General features: G+C 46.1%; 1 protein-coding gene across 1 annotated transcript in view; it reads right to left on the reverse strand.

Moving 5' to 3' along the window:
* LOC131291138 (chaoptin) overlaps positions 1–17755 on the reverse strand; it is a 29773-nt gene extending 12018 nt beyond the window's left edge. The window contains exon 1 of the mRNA XM_058320330.1: positions 17681–17755. Coding sequence (XP_058176313.1) covers positions 17681–17755 — 75 coding nt within the window. The remainder of the gene's footprint in view (positions 1–17680) is intronic.
* Positions 17756–20284: the final 2529 nt, after the last annotated feature.

Below are 20284 nucleotides of genomic sequence, written 5' to 3' on the forward strand. Positions count from 1 at the left end.
CGATTGGCGTTCGAATATCGAATATCATTTCACCATCAATTCCCGAATCCGGCGATCGATCAATCATGGGTGCATCCCGATGATGGTGTCATTTTTCCTCCTAGGGAGAGTGGGGGTAAAACGCACTTGCGTATTCTTAACAGATTTGCTTGATTTTAAATTTAGCAACTAAACCAACAAGCTTATTTATTTGTTTCATAGATCCTAAGTTTAGTAGATTGTCATTAAATTTTGCACCGAACAACAGATGAAACTGTTTTGGAATTTGTCAAATTGACTGCAAAAATGTTATTTGAATAGGGTATTAATCGAATGCAAAGGAGAAACATAGAATAAACTCCAGTTTCACCACACAAATAAATTCTTCTGATATAATTCTTTCATCAAATTGCTTACCAAATCGAAAGCAAATAAAAAATGTAATTGTTTATAGCTTTATAGTTACTAGAAGGTGACAAAATCATTGTCAAAAATTAAAATAAATAAACATATAAAACAGGGGTAGGCATACATTTTCTAAAAAGAAGAAGAATACCTTAAACGATGATTGAATGTGTTCAAAGTAGTATCCTTTTGAATGGAGTACACACTTTTTAAATAGCGAAGTTACATAAAAAGTAGTAAAAGATAAAATATTTGAAATTTTATCGTTAAGCTTTTGTTTGTTTGATTGATTTTGTTTTCTTTTCTGTTTGTGCAACGAGTGCAGTTAGAGTTTGGCATTTAAATAAACAAACAAAACATCGCTATTCCAACGTAAATACTACATATAAGCAGCCATTTTGGAATTTACGAATAAAGAAATTTAAGAGTCTACGTTGTAGTGAAATTTTAAAGTAACAAACTCGAAGAATTATAGCCAGCGATCAACTTTGAGTTTTCGCTTAGTGAGTGCATATTGCCTTTCCCTCCCCTACCCTTTAGAGTCGAATTATTAAACATGATGAACAAAACTAAAAAAAAAGGCGCAAAAAAGCCGACCTGGTAAATATTTGAAAACCCGCAGAGGAAATTTGAACCGCACCGACACACTATCGTTGCATTTAATTTTTGTTTCGCTCGTTTTAGTTTCGTTTTTACTGTGTTTTCTTCCTCGTTTTGGAGCAACGGATTGAAATACGAATGTCATTTATCATTCGATGTCTCATTTCCATTTCTTCCCGGCTCGTTTTCGGTGTTGTGTTTTTTCTTGTGCCTTACCGCTCATTAGGGTGCAGAGTACGAGCCTCCTCTCTCCCAAGAGTGACATAAAACCGAGCGTCCGAGTCCAAAGTAAAAAGTCCTGATTGAATGGAATCTATTTCACACATCAGTAAAACCAGTGGCGCTACCACTGTGCAAAGGCTTCAAGAGGTTTGCAGGGCGTTTTCCTCCCCCCCTCCAGCTGCACACTCGGTTGTCAGTTTGTGTGTGTGTGTTTTTACTGCACAACCGACAGCTTCGTAATGGCGAGGACCTCCTCCAGCAAGGAGAACAATTTGTGAAATGACATTTTGCCGACACACTGTTGAGTTTTATGCCAGCACCGGTTTGACATTTTACCGACACAGAGACCTTTTCCCGGCGGAAGGTTGAACGCTGCCGAACGAGCGACTTGCGACGGTTCACGGAACCAAAATGGTGGCCGACGAAGCTAGCTGGTGCTTGGCAACTTTGTGCAGGTTATGGCGCGGTGCGTCATCCCGTCGACGCGATGTAAATGTCGCCAAATTAAACTCGGTCGCGTTCGTTATCCAATTGCTATCACATTTGTTAGCCAGGTTTTCGGGGCGGGACATTGTTTCGGACGCTCGTTTCACAAGGTGCGGCAATATATGGAGGAAAACGATTGCGAAAACGCTAGTTTACACCGTCCGGCTGCCCGGTGTGTGGTTTCTCGCAATCATTTTCCGTCAGAAGTCGGCAAACTTTTCCTTCAACGAGACGAAAGCAACTTTGGGCAACTGACTAGAAATATCCGGTATACTAAACGTTTATACTATCTTCATTGAAAAGTAGTTCATAAGATATGCAAAATTTGTTGGAAACGGTCACAACCACCATGAACACTTTCTTCATAGTTGTCTATGCCTAAGGAAAAGAGTAAAAACGGTCTCCGTTTCTAATCCAATTATCAGTTTCTTTGTTGATTCGATAACTTTGAAGAAACCTCCGACACTTATCTAGTTTGCATCGGTTTTCGGTGCTTCCTAGCCTTTGTCTGGTTTTAATCTGATGTGATCCAAAAGGATGGTTCATTATACAAATGATAAAACGTCGTTGCTGTCTGATTGCTCTCTTAATTATCATAATGGAGCGATTTAAACGGTTTTTTTAATATTTGCATTGCATTACTGACATGCATTTTTTTACCATCCTTTTCTATTCACGTTTGTTATCTTGTATTTTTTTTATTATTGTTATAATGATTACCTAGTTATGCTTCGTTACACAGCTCTCCAAAAACTCCATGCAAAAAGACTCAAAATTCACACTACTTTAATAATCGATTTCATGAATGTAAACACATTTTCTATGTAATAGCAATATGTCTGTAATAAACACGATGCTATATAATAATTCCATCGAAATCTTATATAGTTTATGCACGGAAATGTGCACAAACTATCAACACATGTTTGATAGTGAGCAAATCAACAGGTGTCAGCTGTGGGTTGTTACTCTTAAGTTGTAATGGAGATTTGATTGGGACGGAAATTTACGAAGAATGTTACGTTTTGCTGCAATGAAGTATAACCATAAAGATTTGACTTTGATTCGGGCAGTTTTTTTTCTCACGTTTTGTTCCTACCTTTGTTGCGCAGTGTTCATTTTGAGTGCACCTGCTTTGAAAGTACGTTCTTATGTGTTTGTAAATGTTTATACATATATTTGACACTAATTGAACCAAATTTTTAGTTCTTCTTCCTCTTGGCGTATCTTTTTTAAAAAAATTATATATTTTTGGTCATTTTTCCCAATATTTTTTTCTGATTCTCTCTGTCTTCTCTATTCTTTGAGGAGTTATAAATAATTTCATGTTTGACAACCACTGACCTAAAGGGACGCCTTTCCCCACCGTGGCCATCGCGGGAACCTGAGCTGAAGGACCCTCCACAACACTTCCGCCCGATTCGAAGGGTGTTGGGAAAATAAAAAAAAAACGGGAGAAAACTCGCCACGCTCATTAGCGCCCGGACCGTGAAGGGTGATGGCGTGTGCTGATAGTACGATAATCCACGCTTCGGCTCACCCGACGCTGGGCACGCCCCGGGCCCGCACCCCCCCGCGCACCCTTCCACGAGGCCGTGATAAATGTCATCCCGGCAGGAACTATCGACAGCTCGCATCTGCTCACGCTTTCCACCACCGGAAGGCACCAGGACATGGCCACCAACACTCATACACACACACATGATACCACACCCGGAAAAAGGGGTGGAACGCCACCCCCCGGCGGTCCAAACGCTGTCATCTCACAATGGCGGACTTTATTTGTTTGTTTTTTTTTTCTCACCCACCACCTTGTCAAACAAACGACCACAACTCGTTGGCCTAGATGTATGTATGGGTGTGTGTGTGTGTGGGTGTGAGTCAGTGTGTCGCTTCACTTTAATGGGGGATCGTTAGGGGCGAGCCTTAAAAGGATCGTTTGGCTAGCCGTGGTGTCCATCCACCGGTATGTCCATTACATTTTATTACACCCGCGTTTATAAAACCCCCGTCGACTTCCCCTGCTCCCCTCCCGGGGTTCACTCCGATGCTTAATTTATCCTCGTCATGCGGTGGAGATGCAACTCTAACAAAACAAACAAATTGCGCACACGAGACAGCGTCTCAGTTATCGCAAATAATAATGGCGTGTGTTTAAAAGTGAGCTTTCCCGCCATTTTGTTCCAATTTTTCCTTTCCCGCCCCGTTTCGGTAGATAATGCGACCGTAAACGATTTCTCGGGTGCTGTTGTTGGGTCGGGAGGGGGGGGTTGTCCCGGGGATAGATAATACCTTGCGATTTTATTGATAGAAACTGTTGTTTACGACTGTTTGTTCTCCTTTTGTGTGTGTGTGTGTGTGTGTGTGTGTGTGTTTTGTTTTTCTATTTTGCTCCTTCCAAACCCGTTTCCCGCCAAGCAAAAGCTCGCAGTTAATTGGACAAACTCGAGGCGGTGGTGACATCATTAGAAGCAAACCCCGCGAGATGGTTTCGGTTAAGACGACACAGAGAGAGAGAAAGAGAGAGAGAGAGAGAGAGGGGGGGAGAAAACTTTAAGTAACACAGCTTGTGTGTGTGTGTGTGTGTCAGGGTATGACAGAATAGTGGCGAACTCCTACGCACCCGTTAGTTCGTTATTGATTGGATTATTTTTATTCTCGGATGGTTCCACCATAAACGGTTCAAAACCCCGGCACGGACTGGAAAGGAACCTGTACTGCCCGGCGGAGGAGGGGCGGGGTGGGGGATCGGTACAGCTGTGAAACAGCGTGAAACTGCCATCGTGCTGATGAAGATTGACCACGGTTCGAGCGATCGAAAAATCGTTCGGGGGAGGAAACGCCGGTGTCTAACCTCGTGTGTCACGGAGCACTTGATGGGCAGATGATTAATGAACCCCACGGTGCCTCCTCCAACCTCCTCCCATCGTTCTCCCGGGGGGAAAAAGGGGGGACGAAAGACACTCACAAATTGTTGGCAAATTTAAAAGTTCACCAGCGGGATCAAAAGCGAAAATCGTCAGCAACCAGGCGCCTCCATCGAGCGGAACGAATCAATCGTGACGGGTGGCAGTAGGTGTATCCGGGGTGGGGTTGATGTTGATGTCCACTCCTTGATGGGGGGAGACCACGAACACCACCAACCCTTTCAACCCGTCCACGGAAAAATATGATCCAAATCAGCAGTAAGAAAAGTAGGGAAAAAATACTAATAGTGAATTTAATAACGTACGAACAGGAAGGAAAGAGATGGAAAGAGTTTGGAAATAAGAAGAAACATTTGATCCTACAGTAGAATTTCGAAACGGGAGAAATATGATATTTCCATTAAATAAAAATCCGGAAGAAATCGGATAAAATTCCTTAAAACTCTCGAAATACATTACACAGATTATCTACTTTTTTATAGTGATAATTTCGCTTTGGAATTTATCTTCAATATGATCAAACCATTTTTTGATTTTAAACCACATTAAAGTTCCATCGGCTCAACTTTCCAATTTGATACCTTACTAGTGCAATGTAATGCATTGATTATGGAAGCAAATGTAGTTCAGTATTCTTCTTACAGTTAATGAATGTCATGTGCTAGTTTGCTACGAGTTTTATAAAACTTTGAAGTACCCACACAGTTTTCTCTGAGAACGTAACGTGTTTGAATTTTTCCGTTTTGTGCTTTGTGAGTATCCAATTAAGAATTGTTTTCTAATTGGTTTGGTGTTAAACATATATTTTATTAATTGTAACAAACGTTGCAAAACTATGTTTTGAAAAGTTAAGAAGACAAATTGAAAAGAAAACAGCTGATATAAAATAAGCTAACTGGATAAGTTGGAAACATTTTTTCTGTGAATTCGGTATTCTTCAGGACTTCTACTGTAAGTGGACAACAGGGAAGGAGTGGAAAAGTGGGGCACCGAAAAGAAAGGGCCATCGGAGAGCTAAAGTTATAATGAGCGGCGCCATTGATACGGAGACAACCAGGCACACACACACACACGCGCGCGCTCGCGTCCACGTCGTTGAGTGTAAACGAAGCGCGTCCAATCTAGGAAGCGCCATGAAAGGGGGGACAATAAAAAGGAAGAAAAAAAGGCAACAGGACTCGCTAAAATGACAACAAGGAACAAGGAAGAAAAAAAACCGAGGGAAAATAAACACACAAACCACTTTAATGACTAGTCCGAATTGCACCTCCGTCCCCGCCCCCCCTCCTTGGGCAACACTACGCCATAGTTGACACATTGTCAACTATCTACCATCCACCCCGCTTCCCTGCATCCACGCCCCCCTTTGTCTGCAACCTCTCCTCGGCTCGCCCGAAGTGTGTGACACTTTTTTGACGAAGCAATGATGTGAGCGTGTGTTTGTGCGCCGGTGTGTGTGTGTGTGTGCGACGAGGCGAAGGAGTGTGAAATAGACCATTAGATGCTTCCAAAACCGCCACCAGCCGCCAATCTCACCCCGCCTACGCCCAACGCTTTCCGTTTCCTCGTAAACCCGTTCCGGATGTGCGTTCATATTCGAACCGATCCCGTCGCTTCCTGTTCCATTTCCCGACCCCTCGGGCTTGGATGGCGCACAGGATGGCGAGCAGTGCCGGGGAGGGTGAGAGGTGGTACAATTTCCACCCCGTCCCCCCACCACCACCATGGCTTCTTTCCAACCGAAGAGCTGTCGAATGTCGGAGGGCGGAAAAACTAGTGCCGGTGGCGGAAATTGTCCGAATGACAGCAAGGATGGGGGTTTCCCTAGCTCAAAGGGGGTGGGGGTGCAGGGCGCGAACAACTAAGGGATGGGTTTGAGCGGAAGCGGAAGCTGTTACCCTCTGCAAAGTGGTGGCGAACGCTGAGTTTTTTTGTCCAGAAAAATAAAAATAAAGCTCACACTTCGCACACGATCGGATCGAAGTGAAAGGGTAAGGACAGGCGGCAGGGGGAGGGAGGAATGAAGGATGATCCAGTGTCGACAACATTTCGCTCCAAACGAAGCCATAATCAACCGTCCGAGCAATAATGCGATGACATTTACTGTCCTTGCTTGGGGTTTCTTTTTATTTCGTGCTCAGTTTTTTTTTTTTTTGTGTTATTCATTACCCAATTCGTCATTTATCTACGCGAGTAAAGTGAGTCGTTATTACTACGTCTTATTTTTTATTCGCCATTTTAAATGCAGCTAAATTTCATCCTTCCCATTGCGAGTTTTGTAAAGTACTATTTCTACCTTTTCCTTCGAGCTCTACTGCAGTCGTTTTCTTTAACCTTTTTTCATCGACAAGTTTATGTATATATGCAGTGTATCTATTTGTCCCATTTGCACTCTTTCTAGACGAACGTTTTAATGTTTGATTTTTCCTCCCCCGCTTTGCCTTCTGCTTTCCTTAGCTTCTCTCGTTTTCCGTTGGCCGCAACGATTTGCAAATTTTTTTGTCAGAAGTAACCGAGTGCTTCCGGTTCCGGTTGGTTGCGTTTCCGTCATCTGTTTGTCCCACTGCCACCTTGACCCGCAGTGACCTCCGCACTTCCCATTGCGCTTCCCTTGTTTCCTTTCCCTGTCCAATGAAGTTCATTATTTGTGTTTGAATCTGCCACGCTCCAATCGACTTCGGTTCGGAAAAAAAAGGAAAAAGAGTGGAAACTGGTGGTAAAGGCAAGGGAGAGGGGGGCGTTAGTGAGCAAACTTTGCAGCCATCGTCTTCGTGTGGAAAAAGGTTGGTGTAGCGAGCGAAAGAAGGGAAAGAGGTGCTGATGATTTTTCCGTTTCCATTTTCCGGGCGCGCGCACACACAGACACGAGCGCCGCGGTGAGTGAAAGTATGTGAATCAGGTGACAGGATATGTTGGTAAAATCATTCCCCTTTCCCCTTTTTTTCCTCTCACCCCGAAGGAAGGAAGAGCGGATGGATGGCGTTCCGGGATTGATCGATGGAGAATGAAGCGATGGAACGTGATCCTGACTGCGAAGAGAAAGGAAGGGCGGTGGGGGTGGGGAAGAGGGGGTACCTATCTTGCAAATGGCCGAGATTCGGTGGACCGCAAACCCCGGGACCATGGTGTGTGTAATGATTTATTAATCAATATTTCGACTGTCGAATTAGCAATGGCGCGGGCCAAGAGTAAGTAAGTGAGGTTATGGCGCCAGTGTGTCCCCCTAGCAACTGCAAGGGGGAACTCGGCGCAGATGCCCATCCGCCAGCAATCAATTTCGATTCAACAGGGTGCAGGACGGACGTACGGACGCGCACACACACACCCAAACACACAGTCCGGCGAGGAAAATGGGCCCGACTTTTACCGTCCCAACAGCGGGAGACAGTTTTGAGCAACACGCACTGTCGGTGCTTTGTGTGTGTGTGTGTGTGTGTGTGTGTGTGTGTGTGTATGTACTGCGGATGGTGCCTGTCAGTCGCCTGGAACCAGTTGCACCGATATCAGGGAGGCTGTGCTGTGGCGGTCTCCTCTTCCGATCGCTTAGGCACGCATCATAGCACCGACACTCCAGCACAATGTGTGTGCGTGTGTGCGTAAAGCGAAGCAGGCGAGGGGGTGGCGGGGGGAGCGAAGAAGAATCGTTGCAAGCAAGTGCTTCGCCAACATCATCAACTGCGTGGCGAGCAGCCAGCGCGCGACAACAACGACGACCATAATTATGATTGGATGATTTGAAGACCCTTTGGCAGACAAAGAGACACACAGAGAGATAGGGAGAGAGATAGAGAGAGAGTGAGAGAAAGCGATATTAAAAAAGGACAAACCGGGAGGAAAAGGTTCCTTCTGCAGGATCTGTGGCGACTAGGTCACAGAGGAGGACGTTCGTTTGCGTCACTTCATCCTCCCCCTGGATGGTGGGGTTCCAAAAGAAGGGCCCAACGTTTAATATCCCACCAGCAATGCAATGCGAGTTATCCACGAATCGATTACGCCTTCAAATCCAACAGCGTAAGAAAGTCCCGCCAAAGAAACGCCAAAGATATACCCTGCAGGACTCAAGTTTAATGTTGGGTAGTTGAGATTTTGATTCATGAATCTGAATATTTAATCTATTTTGAGATTTATGAATCTTGAAATGAACGATGAATCGCTAAAGAACATGAATCTTTGAATAAGTGATAATTGGACCAGGAATGCTAAGGGAAAACCTCCCTAGTGTTGTGCCTAATGAATCTTCAGGCGAGATTCATTCATATGAATCTTTCAACTAATATTCATGAATCTTTAGGTATTCGAATTTTAAACCATTGATGAATCTTTCATGAATCATTCCTGTTTTTTTCTCGTCTCTTCCCGGTCTTGAGCTTTACTTTTCTGTTCTTGTAACAATAAAGAATCTTTGGGATTCATTGATCTCTCATTAAAAGAGTCCTTACCCTCCAAAACGAAGTAAATGATCGTTTATGAATCTGAATCGGAATTGCACAAGTCTTATTCTGACACACACAAGAATCATAAAGGTTTCAAGCATTCATTAATGTTTTGAGATACGAAGCATCAAAGATTCATGAATCAATTCGAGTAAACCTCATCATACGAATGAATCTTGTCAAAAGATTCAAAAGATACAGTTCTATATCATGCTATAAATGTAATAGTGAAAATATGAAAATAGTTTTTAAAGTTGGCATAATTTCATTGCTTTTTTGTTCGCACACTGGTTTTCTGATTTAACTTTTCATCTTTTGAAACAAATAAAAGTTTCCAAATTCCAAAGCAAAGTGCAATTATGGTTAGAGGGCACCCAAGGTTGTAAAAGTGTGTCAAACAACGTCCATTCTCTGGGCCTCGGTTCACACACCAACCTCATTACAGATGTTTTTTGTTCCTACTGATATGTTTGCTAGTTTTTCAGTGCAGGTTTAAAGTATGCTCTAGTAAAAAACTTTTTTGTAATTTTTATTTATTTTATGTTTTGTGACCCACATTTCGTGACATCAAATTTTCGTCAATGCGCACGAATGTAGTTTCCCTACGCCGGGGTTTTTTTTCACTTTATATCAATTGTAAGTAACCGCGCGTAATGGTTGCAAGAAAATTGCAGGTGCATCGAAGGTGCTCCCGCGAAAAACCCGCAGTGCGTTTCAACACTGGCCAAAAAAAATGGCGGTACCAACCCAAGAAAACGGGGCGAGAAAACAACTCGAACCGACCACGACGGCCCGAAGCAGATGTCGTCCAAATGGCGCTTGTTGTTTTCGTGTTTTCGTGTTTTTGTGTTTTTGTTACTTGCCGACACGCCACGAAAATGATCACAATCGCGTACGAGCGATTCACGAAACCACTACTTCTCCACCCCTCCCCCATAACAAAGGGGTTGGTTGCAGTCGACAAGCGGGAAAACGGGGTTGGGAAGGACAGGGAGGACCCATTGTTGTGTGATTTCCATCATATGATCGAACAGGGGAAAAAAAGAACATTAAATCCAGCTCGTCACAATAGGAAACTGACAAACCGACGAAAAAATAAACACTGTATTGTCATCATTCGAAACACGCGCCTGTGCAGCGACAAACGGGGGAGGGGAGAAGGGGCGCGGTAAACGCATCCGTTCGCCACAAAACAAAACAGGTGGAAAATCTTCTCCGGCCCAAGCGTGTCGTCTCGCTCGGTGCACCATTTCCATGCCAACGCCGACGCCGGTGCTGCATGCTGGCAGCAGCTGGTTGTGTAATAACATTCTACATTTGCATTCTTTGATGTCGCTGCGAACGGGGGCGCTTCGCTTCACGACCACTGGCTGTCAAAATATCCTCCCAAGCCATCCGGGGTTCAAAAGGCACCTTTGGATGCGCACACGTCGTGCACTTACACGATCATGACTCGATCTTTGCCGTTCCCGGCACCATACGCGAGGGTTACTCGCATTTTTGTGTAACAATTTGACAGCAATTTGCTAGCCAAATTGACATTACCGCGCAGGATAAGTATGAACTTCATTAAAACCCTTCATAATATCGACGACTGCGCCCAGCTACTAGAATACTCACTCCTAGTGTCTTCGACAACAACCACAACCTTTTACCTGACCCGATTCCATCCCTGGCTCACGCCGCAATTGTGTGCCATCTCTTTATTGTTTCATTAGAAGCTTGTTTACACCGCCAACTTCTACTAACGAGCTAGAAACGGAAACGTTACTGTACCGTAATTGTTGCACGTTATTGTGACAGAGGAATTTTAACTTAACCCTAATGTCTACGACCACTAGAACCGGGAATGTTTTGCAACTTAAAAATTAACTTTTCCGTTCCTAGAAGACGCAGCAGCATGGTAAAAATTAAATTCCTTCAAGAGAATTTTTGTCTGCGTGAAGTAGAAAAATGTTTAATTTAACTACTTTTGGTGCACAAATAGTTCCTGAATTTAATACATTTTGTGTTGCAATCGATAGGTTTTTGTGTATTAAACATTCTCGAGTACGTTGTTTCTTATAAAATACGCATTAAATATTCCACTTAATGTATCTTAAATAAAATCCGCGATAAGTTTGGTTTTGGATTCACTTCTAAATGTAGTGGACAAAATGAAGTCTTCTAAATATTATTGTAATCGGATTTCAATATTTATTTTATTTTGCTTATTTTCTGTCACTTTGGGACTAAAAACTATGAGTTTAATGGATGATTCTACTCCTTAACATTCCCAATTAGCATTTGTACCGTTGTGACACGACATATTTCAGCTACAGCTATTTATGAAAAGTTTTTATCGACTATACCAATCCAAAATCATATTACCTGATTTTTGGATGTTTTTTGAAGTGCTGAGAGAATACAATAAAATAGAGTTAGATATTAATAAAAACCAAACTCGGGTAATCTTATGACAAAATCTTAAACATGACAGACAAATAAAAGTTAAATATCCAAAAAAGTAGTGCAAAAACTAAAATGTTTAAAAAACATTTAAAAACCAAAAAACTATCGTTCAGTTCCAATGTGAACATAAGAAGTTGTAGAATTTTAAACAATTGATTTCCATGTGTAAAATGTATGACATTCACAGTTTTGCTAGTATACTACTAGTACATCATTCTTTCACCGTAGACGGTAGGGTTAATATTGAAAACACACACCTAATTTACTTAGCGATGGATGAAATGTGTCCGGCACGGTTCTTCAGAGGAATTCATCTGAGTAAGCTGAGTTGGGGGGAGACCCGATATAGGGGATGCTGATGCGCAAACGGTATGCGATGAGATTTAACACATCTTTGTTGCATCATGCGACTGCTTCGGTCACTCTACATCGTTCGTGTGGAAAAAGTAAAAAAAAAATAAAACAACATCCCAGAAATGGACCATATCGATGATGATGAGTCAACCCGAACCCGGGGCGAGAACTTTGTCCGATCGATTTTGTAGTATATTGTTGCGATTTTTATGACATTTTAGTCGCTTTTGGGAGGGGGAAAGGGGAATAGGATGAATTGCCTAAGATGATGTATCCAATTAATAAATTTTCTTAAACAATTCCCCCAATCCAAGGGAAACAGACAAACAACGGGGCCATACTGTGTAAGTAAATGTGCAAAAGATTGGAAGAAATTGGTATTGCTCCTGTTTGTTTTACTTTTTGTATTATGCTATCGTTGCGCTATTGGGGTGGTTTTTCTTTCTTCCTTTCTTCTTTGCTCCAACACATGCAGCCAAGCGAATTCGGGGAACAGATGACTGCAACGGGCGCCTGGTTCATCTCTTTAGAATCTGTATGCTGTTGCTTGGGATGAATGTAAACTGTACCAAGTTTAGCAATGGAAATGAAGAAAGAGACAATGTTACATAGAATAATTTACATGCGATAGAGATGCAAAATAGAAAGAGAAGAGAGTTTTTCAACAGAGAGAGAGATAGAGAGAAAAAAGATATTGAAGAAAGAGAAAAGGAAGGAAGTAAATGACAAAGAAAACTAAACTGGAGACCGTAAATAGTGCGAGAGAGATGCAAAATGCGAAAGAAAACTCTTCCACAATGCCTTGTATTGATGTTTTTGGGCTCGTCGGCAACTTTTTTCTCTTTTCCCTTTTCGTCCCATTTCTCTCGATTTCCCTTTCCTTTCGTCTATCCCTTTCATCCCTTTTTTGTTTCTTCTCGTTCTTGGATGTACGAAAAGTGTACGTTGTCCATTCGACTCCAGGTCGCGAGTTCAGAATCGCGTGGCTCACCCTTTCGTGCACATGAACTTCGTTACCCTGTCTTTCTCTCTCTCTGCGATGAGCTATCTCATTCGTTTTCCCTCTCTCTTTCTTTCTTTATCTCTCTCTTTCTCTTTTCATCCCCCGTTTCGCCGTTCGCAACCGAAACGGGACGGTTGTCGGTCGGATGTGTATCGACTGTTTGCTTTCCTTATGCGGGTGGTTTTCCGCTTTCCCACTGCACGTCCGTTGGCGGTCCGTTGCGGTCTCGCCCCCCCCCTCCCCAGTGTCGAATGCTGCTTGTGTCCCAGTGCGCCCGATGCGGTTCTCTTGCCACCCCCTCCGGCCGGTACCCTTCATCCTCATCATCATCAGCTCCCGTTCCGTCACGCCAGACCCCCCTCCCCCCCTCCAACGAAACGATACGGCACCCGGGGAGTTCGCGCAGCACCGGCCGAAGGAAAGGGCACACGGGATGGGAAGCGCGGACGCGCTATGCGGACGCCTAAAAAAGTTGTAGTGAGCGCTTCCAGACGCTCGGCAGTTCACAGTCGGTTGCAGTTCGCCAGCAGCACTGGACGCGCTTTTTCGCCTCTCGCCGAACGCCAAACCACACCGGCCGCACACCAAACGTTGGTCTCTGCCCTGGCCTTTGACTCCACCAAGCCTGTAAAGGCCTGTTTGAATTCGATCTGCCAAGTCCACCCAACGGGCTCGGCTGGAGATGGTGTGGTCCCGGCTGTTGTAGCCCTTCCGCTGTGGGCAAGCTTTGCCAGCTTTCCTTGTCCCAGTCGGTGGTTGCTAGGGAGCGACTCCGGTGCAAACGATACAGCTGTTCGCCCGACGAGCCAGCCCAGCGCCCAGGTCCAGTGCTCTCCGAACGCAGCCTCAACCTGATCCAAACAAAGCCGGAACCAGCGAGAAAAGGCAGCAGTGCCCCCTACAAATCGTTGCCAGGGTGATTGCCGTACAGCGTTTGGGGCACGAGGTTTTCGGTGATCTGCCAGTGTGTTACAAAGTACTCGGGGACAGTGGTCAAGCCGGAGTGAACAGTGTGTGGACAAAGATATCGTTGTGAAACTCCGTAGTTCGTGTATTCTGTAGTGTACTCGGCCCGATCAGTATGTGACACACAGCGTTGCCCTTGTTTTTTTGCTTCTCCCGGCTGCGACATCCCCAACGCCGAATATCTGTGAGTAGGTCTCCCAAAAGGTGAACTCTTCCACTTCGGATTGAGCCCGATTCGAGTGGCCCCAAGCGCAGAGATTGGGGCAGACACTCGTATATCGATTCCCGATGTACTGCAACGCCGTTTTGCCGTTGACCTTAAACGGTTCGATGCAGTCCATCGGGTTTTCCTTTTCGTTTTGCTCTTCCTCCCCGGAACCCGCTCGCTTGGGAGATGGGAAGCGCGACAAATGAATTCAGATCGACCACACACACACAAATACCACACACACACACAGCCACAGATGCATGCACGAGAAGGGCGCCGACGGTGTGTCGCAACGGTGTCAGCGATTCAACCACCACCGGTTCCATCCATCTTCCATCATCCATTTCCGTTTCGCCATTCATCCACCCACAATCATTTGGGGAACGCCGAGCCCGAAAGCGAAGCGGCGGCGACGAATCAGCTGAACCAGCACGAGCCCACGGGGGTAATTGCGTCTATCAAAGCGCCCTGCCATTTGTCGCCATATTTGTCCGAAGGGCGCGCGGACGGATGACTCACAAGGACCACTGTGCGGCTGCTGTAACGCTCCACACGGCAGGCTCCGGTGACAGCTGGACCGTAACGGCGATGCATAGCTGCAGACAAAGTCAACAAGTCCTAACAAACAAAACCCATTCCTCTTGAACACTTGGTTCCAGCTGAGCCAGCAAGAGCCTCAAAACATAAACATAATATAACGCTTTCTTGGTGTGTTAGAAGCTGTTCGCTTCCCACTCACCTCTGGAATGGGCGACATTGCACTGCAAATGCTGCAATTCGGGGATGTTCCCGCTTCCAAACGCTATTTCGGAGAAACTCCCGCAGCTGCCTCATTCCAACTCCTCGGACGCCATTGTGTGGGAGTATGCGGCGTAACGTAGCCGTAGCCGATGCTGATTGATCGTCAAATCGTTGCGAATGGAAAAGGTAAACTTCTAATTTTGTTCGCTTACTCATCGTATCACGTGTGTGTGTGTGTGTGTATGTCCGGGCGCTCTCATGTGATCGTGACACGCGTCGTTACGATTCATAGCATTTGGGAAAGGGCGCATGCACGCCTCACCAAGCGCTGGGCCCGGGTGATGGTCTGTTTGGGGCGGTTGAGAGAGCTGGATTATTTGTCGCTTGCATGAGATAATCTTCCGCAGAGTGCCTGCCTCCACAAAGGCGCAAACCATCGGAGCGCGTTACGTAGCGTTACAACGGCGCCCAAAAGGAGGGGGAAACGGGCGAAGGATTCGCGTCGAATCTGGGGGTGCGAATTGGCGCCATCGCCTCGCAAGTGTGAACCAACAGCGGTACCGCTCCACCAACCTTGTTTGCATCATCTCACGACTATCAATCAACCGCCGTGTGGTGTGTGGCCGACAATTAGAACAGCCGACCGAAGGTTCCGACCGTCGATACGAAGTCAACCCAACGTCCGTAAGTACCATGCAAGCGACGACAACACACAACAGTACCACAGTAAACGTTGATATAACGAACAGTGCCAATGCATCACCTAGCCTCGGGTACGTCGGGTCAGGAAGGCATCTTAACCTGCACGGTTCGGCGAGGAAAGATAGAGATTGTTTCCTCCCAAACCGTATCTTCCCCAACGGCCAACAATGGCACATCCATACGACCCACCCCCAGGGATGAAGCCCCCCCCCCCCCCCTCCTCTACACCTCCGCTGGTTACCCGAATACAGTAGGTATCCATTTTTATGTTCTTTTGTTCGAAACAGCATAGCACTCAGAGGTGGTATGCGCTCGGACCGTTCCATTTTTATCGCAGTTTGGAGAACATCTCCTTCTTCCTCCTGGCCTAAGGGTGTCAAGGTTTGGGCTGGTTGGCGAACAGTGCGGGGAAGGGGTTTTCTTCTTCACCGTTGCCTTTAGATAGAGTTGACCTGCAATGTGTCTATCTCATTTTCGATCTCCTGCGAATGTCCGATCCGGCTCTCGAGCCGGTGGCCACAAACCGTTTCCAATGGTAATTGCATTTTTCCTTCGCCTACTTCACCTCCGGTGAATACATAAAGCTGGTACTGTTCACACACCGCATAGGGTGTGAAGGGTGTAGCCTGGAGCTTACAGCAACCCCGGACCACGTCAGCGCGGAATCGGAGTGCCAGATATTAATAGAGCACAAACGAGCGAAACACATTCTTCGTCGGTTCTGTCCGCTCGCCTGCCCAGACTTCTTGCTGCGGTGCTATCAGCTGTGTACTTTCACATTAAAGCGCGCTTTAAAACCGCTCGGAACATTACTCCGGCAGGCAAGAATTTCTTCTGACCTTGGGCGCGCGCGCTACCTGCCAGCTCGCTCGTTCCGGAACGTCACGGTGTTTACGGCCGCGCTGGTGGGAAGTTACAGATGTGGTTCGGTGTGCTGCTCCATTGGACTCTATTTTAGGACGTGCTAGATGTGGTTTTGGTTTTTGAAACACATAGAATAGGTTCTCGAAATATTATCGCTTGCACCGAGCCGAGGAAGGGGGGGAGGCCTGTAGTTCCTGTACTCAACCTCACGAACCCTCCGATGAACCCGAGACAAAGCTCCCTCGTTCTGGCACCATTCCGTTCGTTGGGTCTGACACGGAATGCTCGGAAACCAGTTTTCTGGCGCAGAGTTCTGGACGTTGCGTGGTGCAAAAGTTTAGCCTGGGGAGCTGAGGGCGTTACGGCGGGAACGGAACGACGTGACAACCGGAACGGAGCAACCGGGAGTTTGGCTTCCCGGCTCCAGGCCACCATTTCTTCACCGATTCGACTCGTCGGATTGAGCGTTGAGCTGCCGAGATGGCATACCTTCTGCCGTCGAAAGCTGATGGTAAGAGACTGCGGCTCATTTAACCTTTCTTTCACTCTGCCGTGCAGCTCCAGTTCTCCAAAGTCATCGTGTGGCCGGTCACGGAGTAGCCGCCTCATGGGCCCCCGGTATCTAGGTTTCGGGTGAGTCAGCTCCAGGCCAACTCTCAATACCTCCCTCATCTCCTGAGGTCCCCCGAACGTGTAGCTTTGTTGGTAAGTATGAAAATATCATAACTACGACCGTTTTGAAACACATCTATCCTAGTCCAGACCGTGGTTTTGGTGCTAACATATAAGAATCTATATTTGAACCCAACACCCAGGCCTAGGCATAGGTTCTACGACGCAGTAGGTGATGCATATGGCAGCCACATGTGTGCTTTTTGGTGCCTGGCCTAGGCCAGAACCGAGTGAGTCTTTATGACACCCGCCAGATTAACAAACCATAACGCATGTATCCATCGCCTCCGATTCGCTACCGGTTCACCCTCGGGACCAAAGGGCGGTACTTTTATGCCCGTTTCATCCCGACAAGCACAGACCCCGGGGCGGGAACTCTGGCGTGTGACGCTGTGACGCCACCGCACACGTTCCGGAACGGTGGAAATAATAAACTCCAAGTCAAACAAAGAAAAGGCGCTAGCCAACGATGAAAAAAGGAGGAAAAACACCTAGGCTTAGATTAAACCGCTCGGTAAATTGGGCCAAAGAGGCGAAGCAGCCCTTCTTCTAATGCCGCCTTTGTTGCACGCGCACATCTCGCTGTTTGGGGAGTGCGTCATCCAGCCAGCCAGCCAGCCAGCCAGCTGGAAACGCTGGCTGCGCATCTTTGCGCAACACGACTTACCATATCTGGAACCGAGATCGGCGACGGCCATGCAAACCACATGGTGAACACTCCCATACGGAACTGTATTGCCATTTTGCTGGTGCGTCTTCGGTGAACTCCCCCAACCGCTCGAGCGATGGTGGTGACTACTTGGCAACCAAATAGTGCCCATACCGCCCTACCCACATGCATTTCCGCCCTCTTCCTCCGAAAGTCACCCTTCGGCAATCGGTTCCGCGCGACAAAGGGTACCATGGGCCAACGCGCACATACACCGTGTCCGATATATAGTTGTACAGATGCCAACGCCGATGCTTTCATAGGTTGCGTAGTTTTCGATGCAGATTGAGGAATCTGAATGACTCTTAGCTTCAACTTCGAGATACAGGAATCTTTTAATGAGAAATGCATGGATCTCAATGATTCACGAATGTTATAAGAACAAACAAATTTTTGAGCCCCCTCTCGCTTGATCCACGCCAATCAAAGAATCATAAAGATTCGTTAAAGAGTCATGAAAACTCATCAATTTGTTTTAGATTAGAGTTCCAAAAGGTTCCTGAATCAATTTGAATGAATCTTTCGGTAAAGTTTCATATGATCTCGCTCACTGTTTATTTGTTAGCTTCAAATGTCAAAACTTCAAATGTGTCATGGCATCAATGGACCACAATTGTGTCAGGGTTCTATACACAAAAATACCCCTATCTTCTTCTTCTTGGCGTAAACGACCTCTTGGTCTTGCCTGCCCGTTAAGGGCTTACGAGACTTGTTTCCCTGTTGTACGTGGATAGTCAGTCCTCTCGTACCCCTATACAACGAGTTGATACACAAAATCACCTTTAATTTGTAAGCATAATCTTTAAGAAAGCAGAGTGAAACTTTCCCGTCAAAATCTGTTTTTTCACCCCAACCCAAAACTGCATAATCTTGTATCAAAGATAGACGTTAAATTATAATAGTCAAATAGAAAATTGCAATACGTTGTACACACAAAATAACACTACCGTAATATGAAGAAACTGTAAGAACTAATGAATCTTTCGCCTAAGATACATTCAGATGAATCTTTAGGGATGCGAATCTTCAAACCTTAATGAATCTTTCGAAACCTTAAAGAATCTTCACGATTCTTTCATTGGCGCGGATCATACGACCAAAAACAAGGAGTCCCTCTACCCACTTTTGAACCACCTTCAATATTAATCGGTTGATGTATCTTTGTGATTCATGAATCTCTCATCCAAAGAGTCATTAAACTCGAAAATACAAAGAATCTTTCAGATTCATGAATCTGTATCTGAATTACACAACTCTAGTATGAACAGTAATGTTTCCATTACGATGTAATAGAAACAGTGTATGAGCTTACGTTGGACACGGTGTATATCGACCGCGCGGAACGAAACCCAGTACACCTACGCGCCCAGTACTAACGCAGCGGCGTATGGTCCGCTTGTCGAGAGTGGCGTCAAGCTGGCGACTCTTTTGTGCGTTGCTGAAGTGGGTGCCAACTCGAAATGGATGTAAGATGGCTCGGAACTTGAAGTAAATGTTTGTCCGAAAGCGAGCTACGCGCACCGGTGCAGTGTGGCGGGGAGCTTGGAGTAGTGTTCCTCCAAAAATATTCCAACCAACCCGAGTGTGGAGAAGTTCACATTTCGTCACACGTGCTTTATGTTTGATGTTTGGGGCAAGATTTTCTTAGGTGATTCCTGCGTCGGTAGGACTCGAAAGGCACGACCTCAAGCCTTACGGACATACCGAAGCTGCACATCAACACCCCCGTTTGCCAAGTGTCTACAAAGTGCAGTTGCATGTACCAAGCACATATCCATGTCAATCCACTCCATCCACACGGCGCTCAACTGAACTCGTTCGCACGTCCGACGACAGGAGCTTCAGTGAAGCGTCAGAATTCTTGGGTCCGCTGCCACCAAAACCCCTATGGCTGAGGGATCCCCCGAGTCAGAAACTGAATCCGCGGGCTAGTTTCTTCTCCCTCCCCCCAAAAAAAAAAAACAAAACCCACCCATCAGCGCTGCAACCCGCGCGTGATTACTTGAACCGCTGCACCCAGAAATCATGTTTCCTTCGCGTGACGCAATCGCCCGCTCCTGCGACCTCCTCCAGCTCGGGCTGCTCGACCGACGATGGTGCGATATCCATGCTCGGTCATGCTCCCGAAGGTGGGGTGGGCGATACACGATAATCTGCGAAAGTGGTGCAGCCGTTCGGCGTTGTTTCCGTTTCGGGACGGTTTTGCGCTTCGACGCCCTTATGGTGGTGTACCATGCACGCTCGACCGAAACACCGCCGGGAGGTTAACCTTCCGTCCCAAGAGGAAGATCGCCCACCACACCACCTCCCGGCTCGTCCCAAGAATCTGGCACCGAGCACGTTACGTAACCTCCCCTGCAGCTCCATCAGGGGGTTCATCCGTTTCACGACACTCCAGAAGTCTATATGCATGAATTAGATATATTTGATTCCGTCCAGCCAGGGAAGCTCACACGCCACACGCATGCGATGGAAAAGAAATGGCTGACTTTATTGACGTTTGGAAGAAGTCCTTGCGGCTCAAAAGCGAAGGAATTTCATTCGCTGAAGGTGTCCACCGAC

Source organism: Anopheles ziemanni, chromosome X (genome assembly GCF_943734765.1).
Source record: "Anopheles ziemanni chromosome X, idAnoZiCoDA_A2_x.2, whole genome shotgun sequence".
Classification (NCBI taxonomy): Eukaryota; Metazoa; Arthropoda; class Insecta; order Diptera; family Culicidae; genus Anopheles; species Anopheles ziemanni.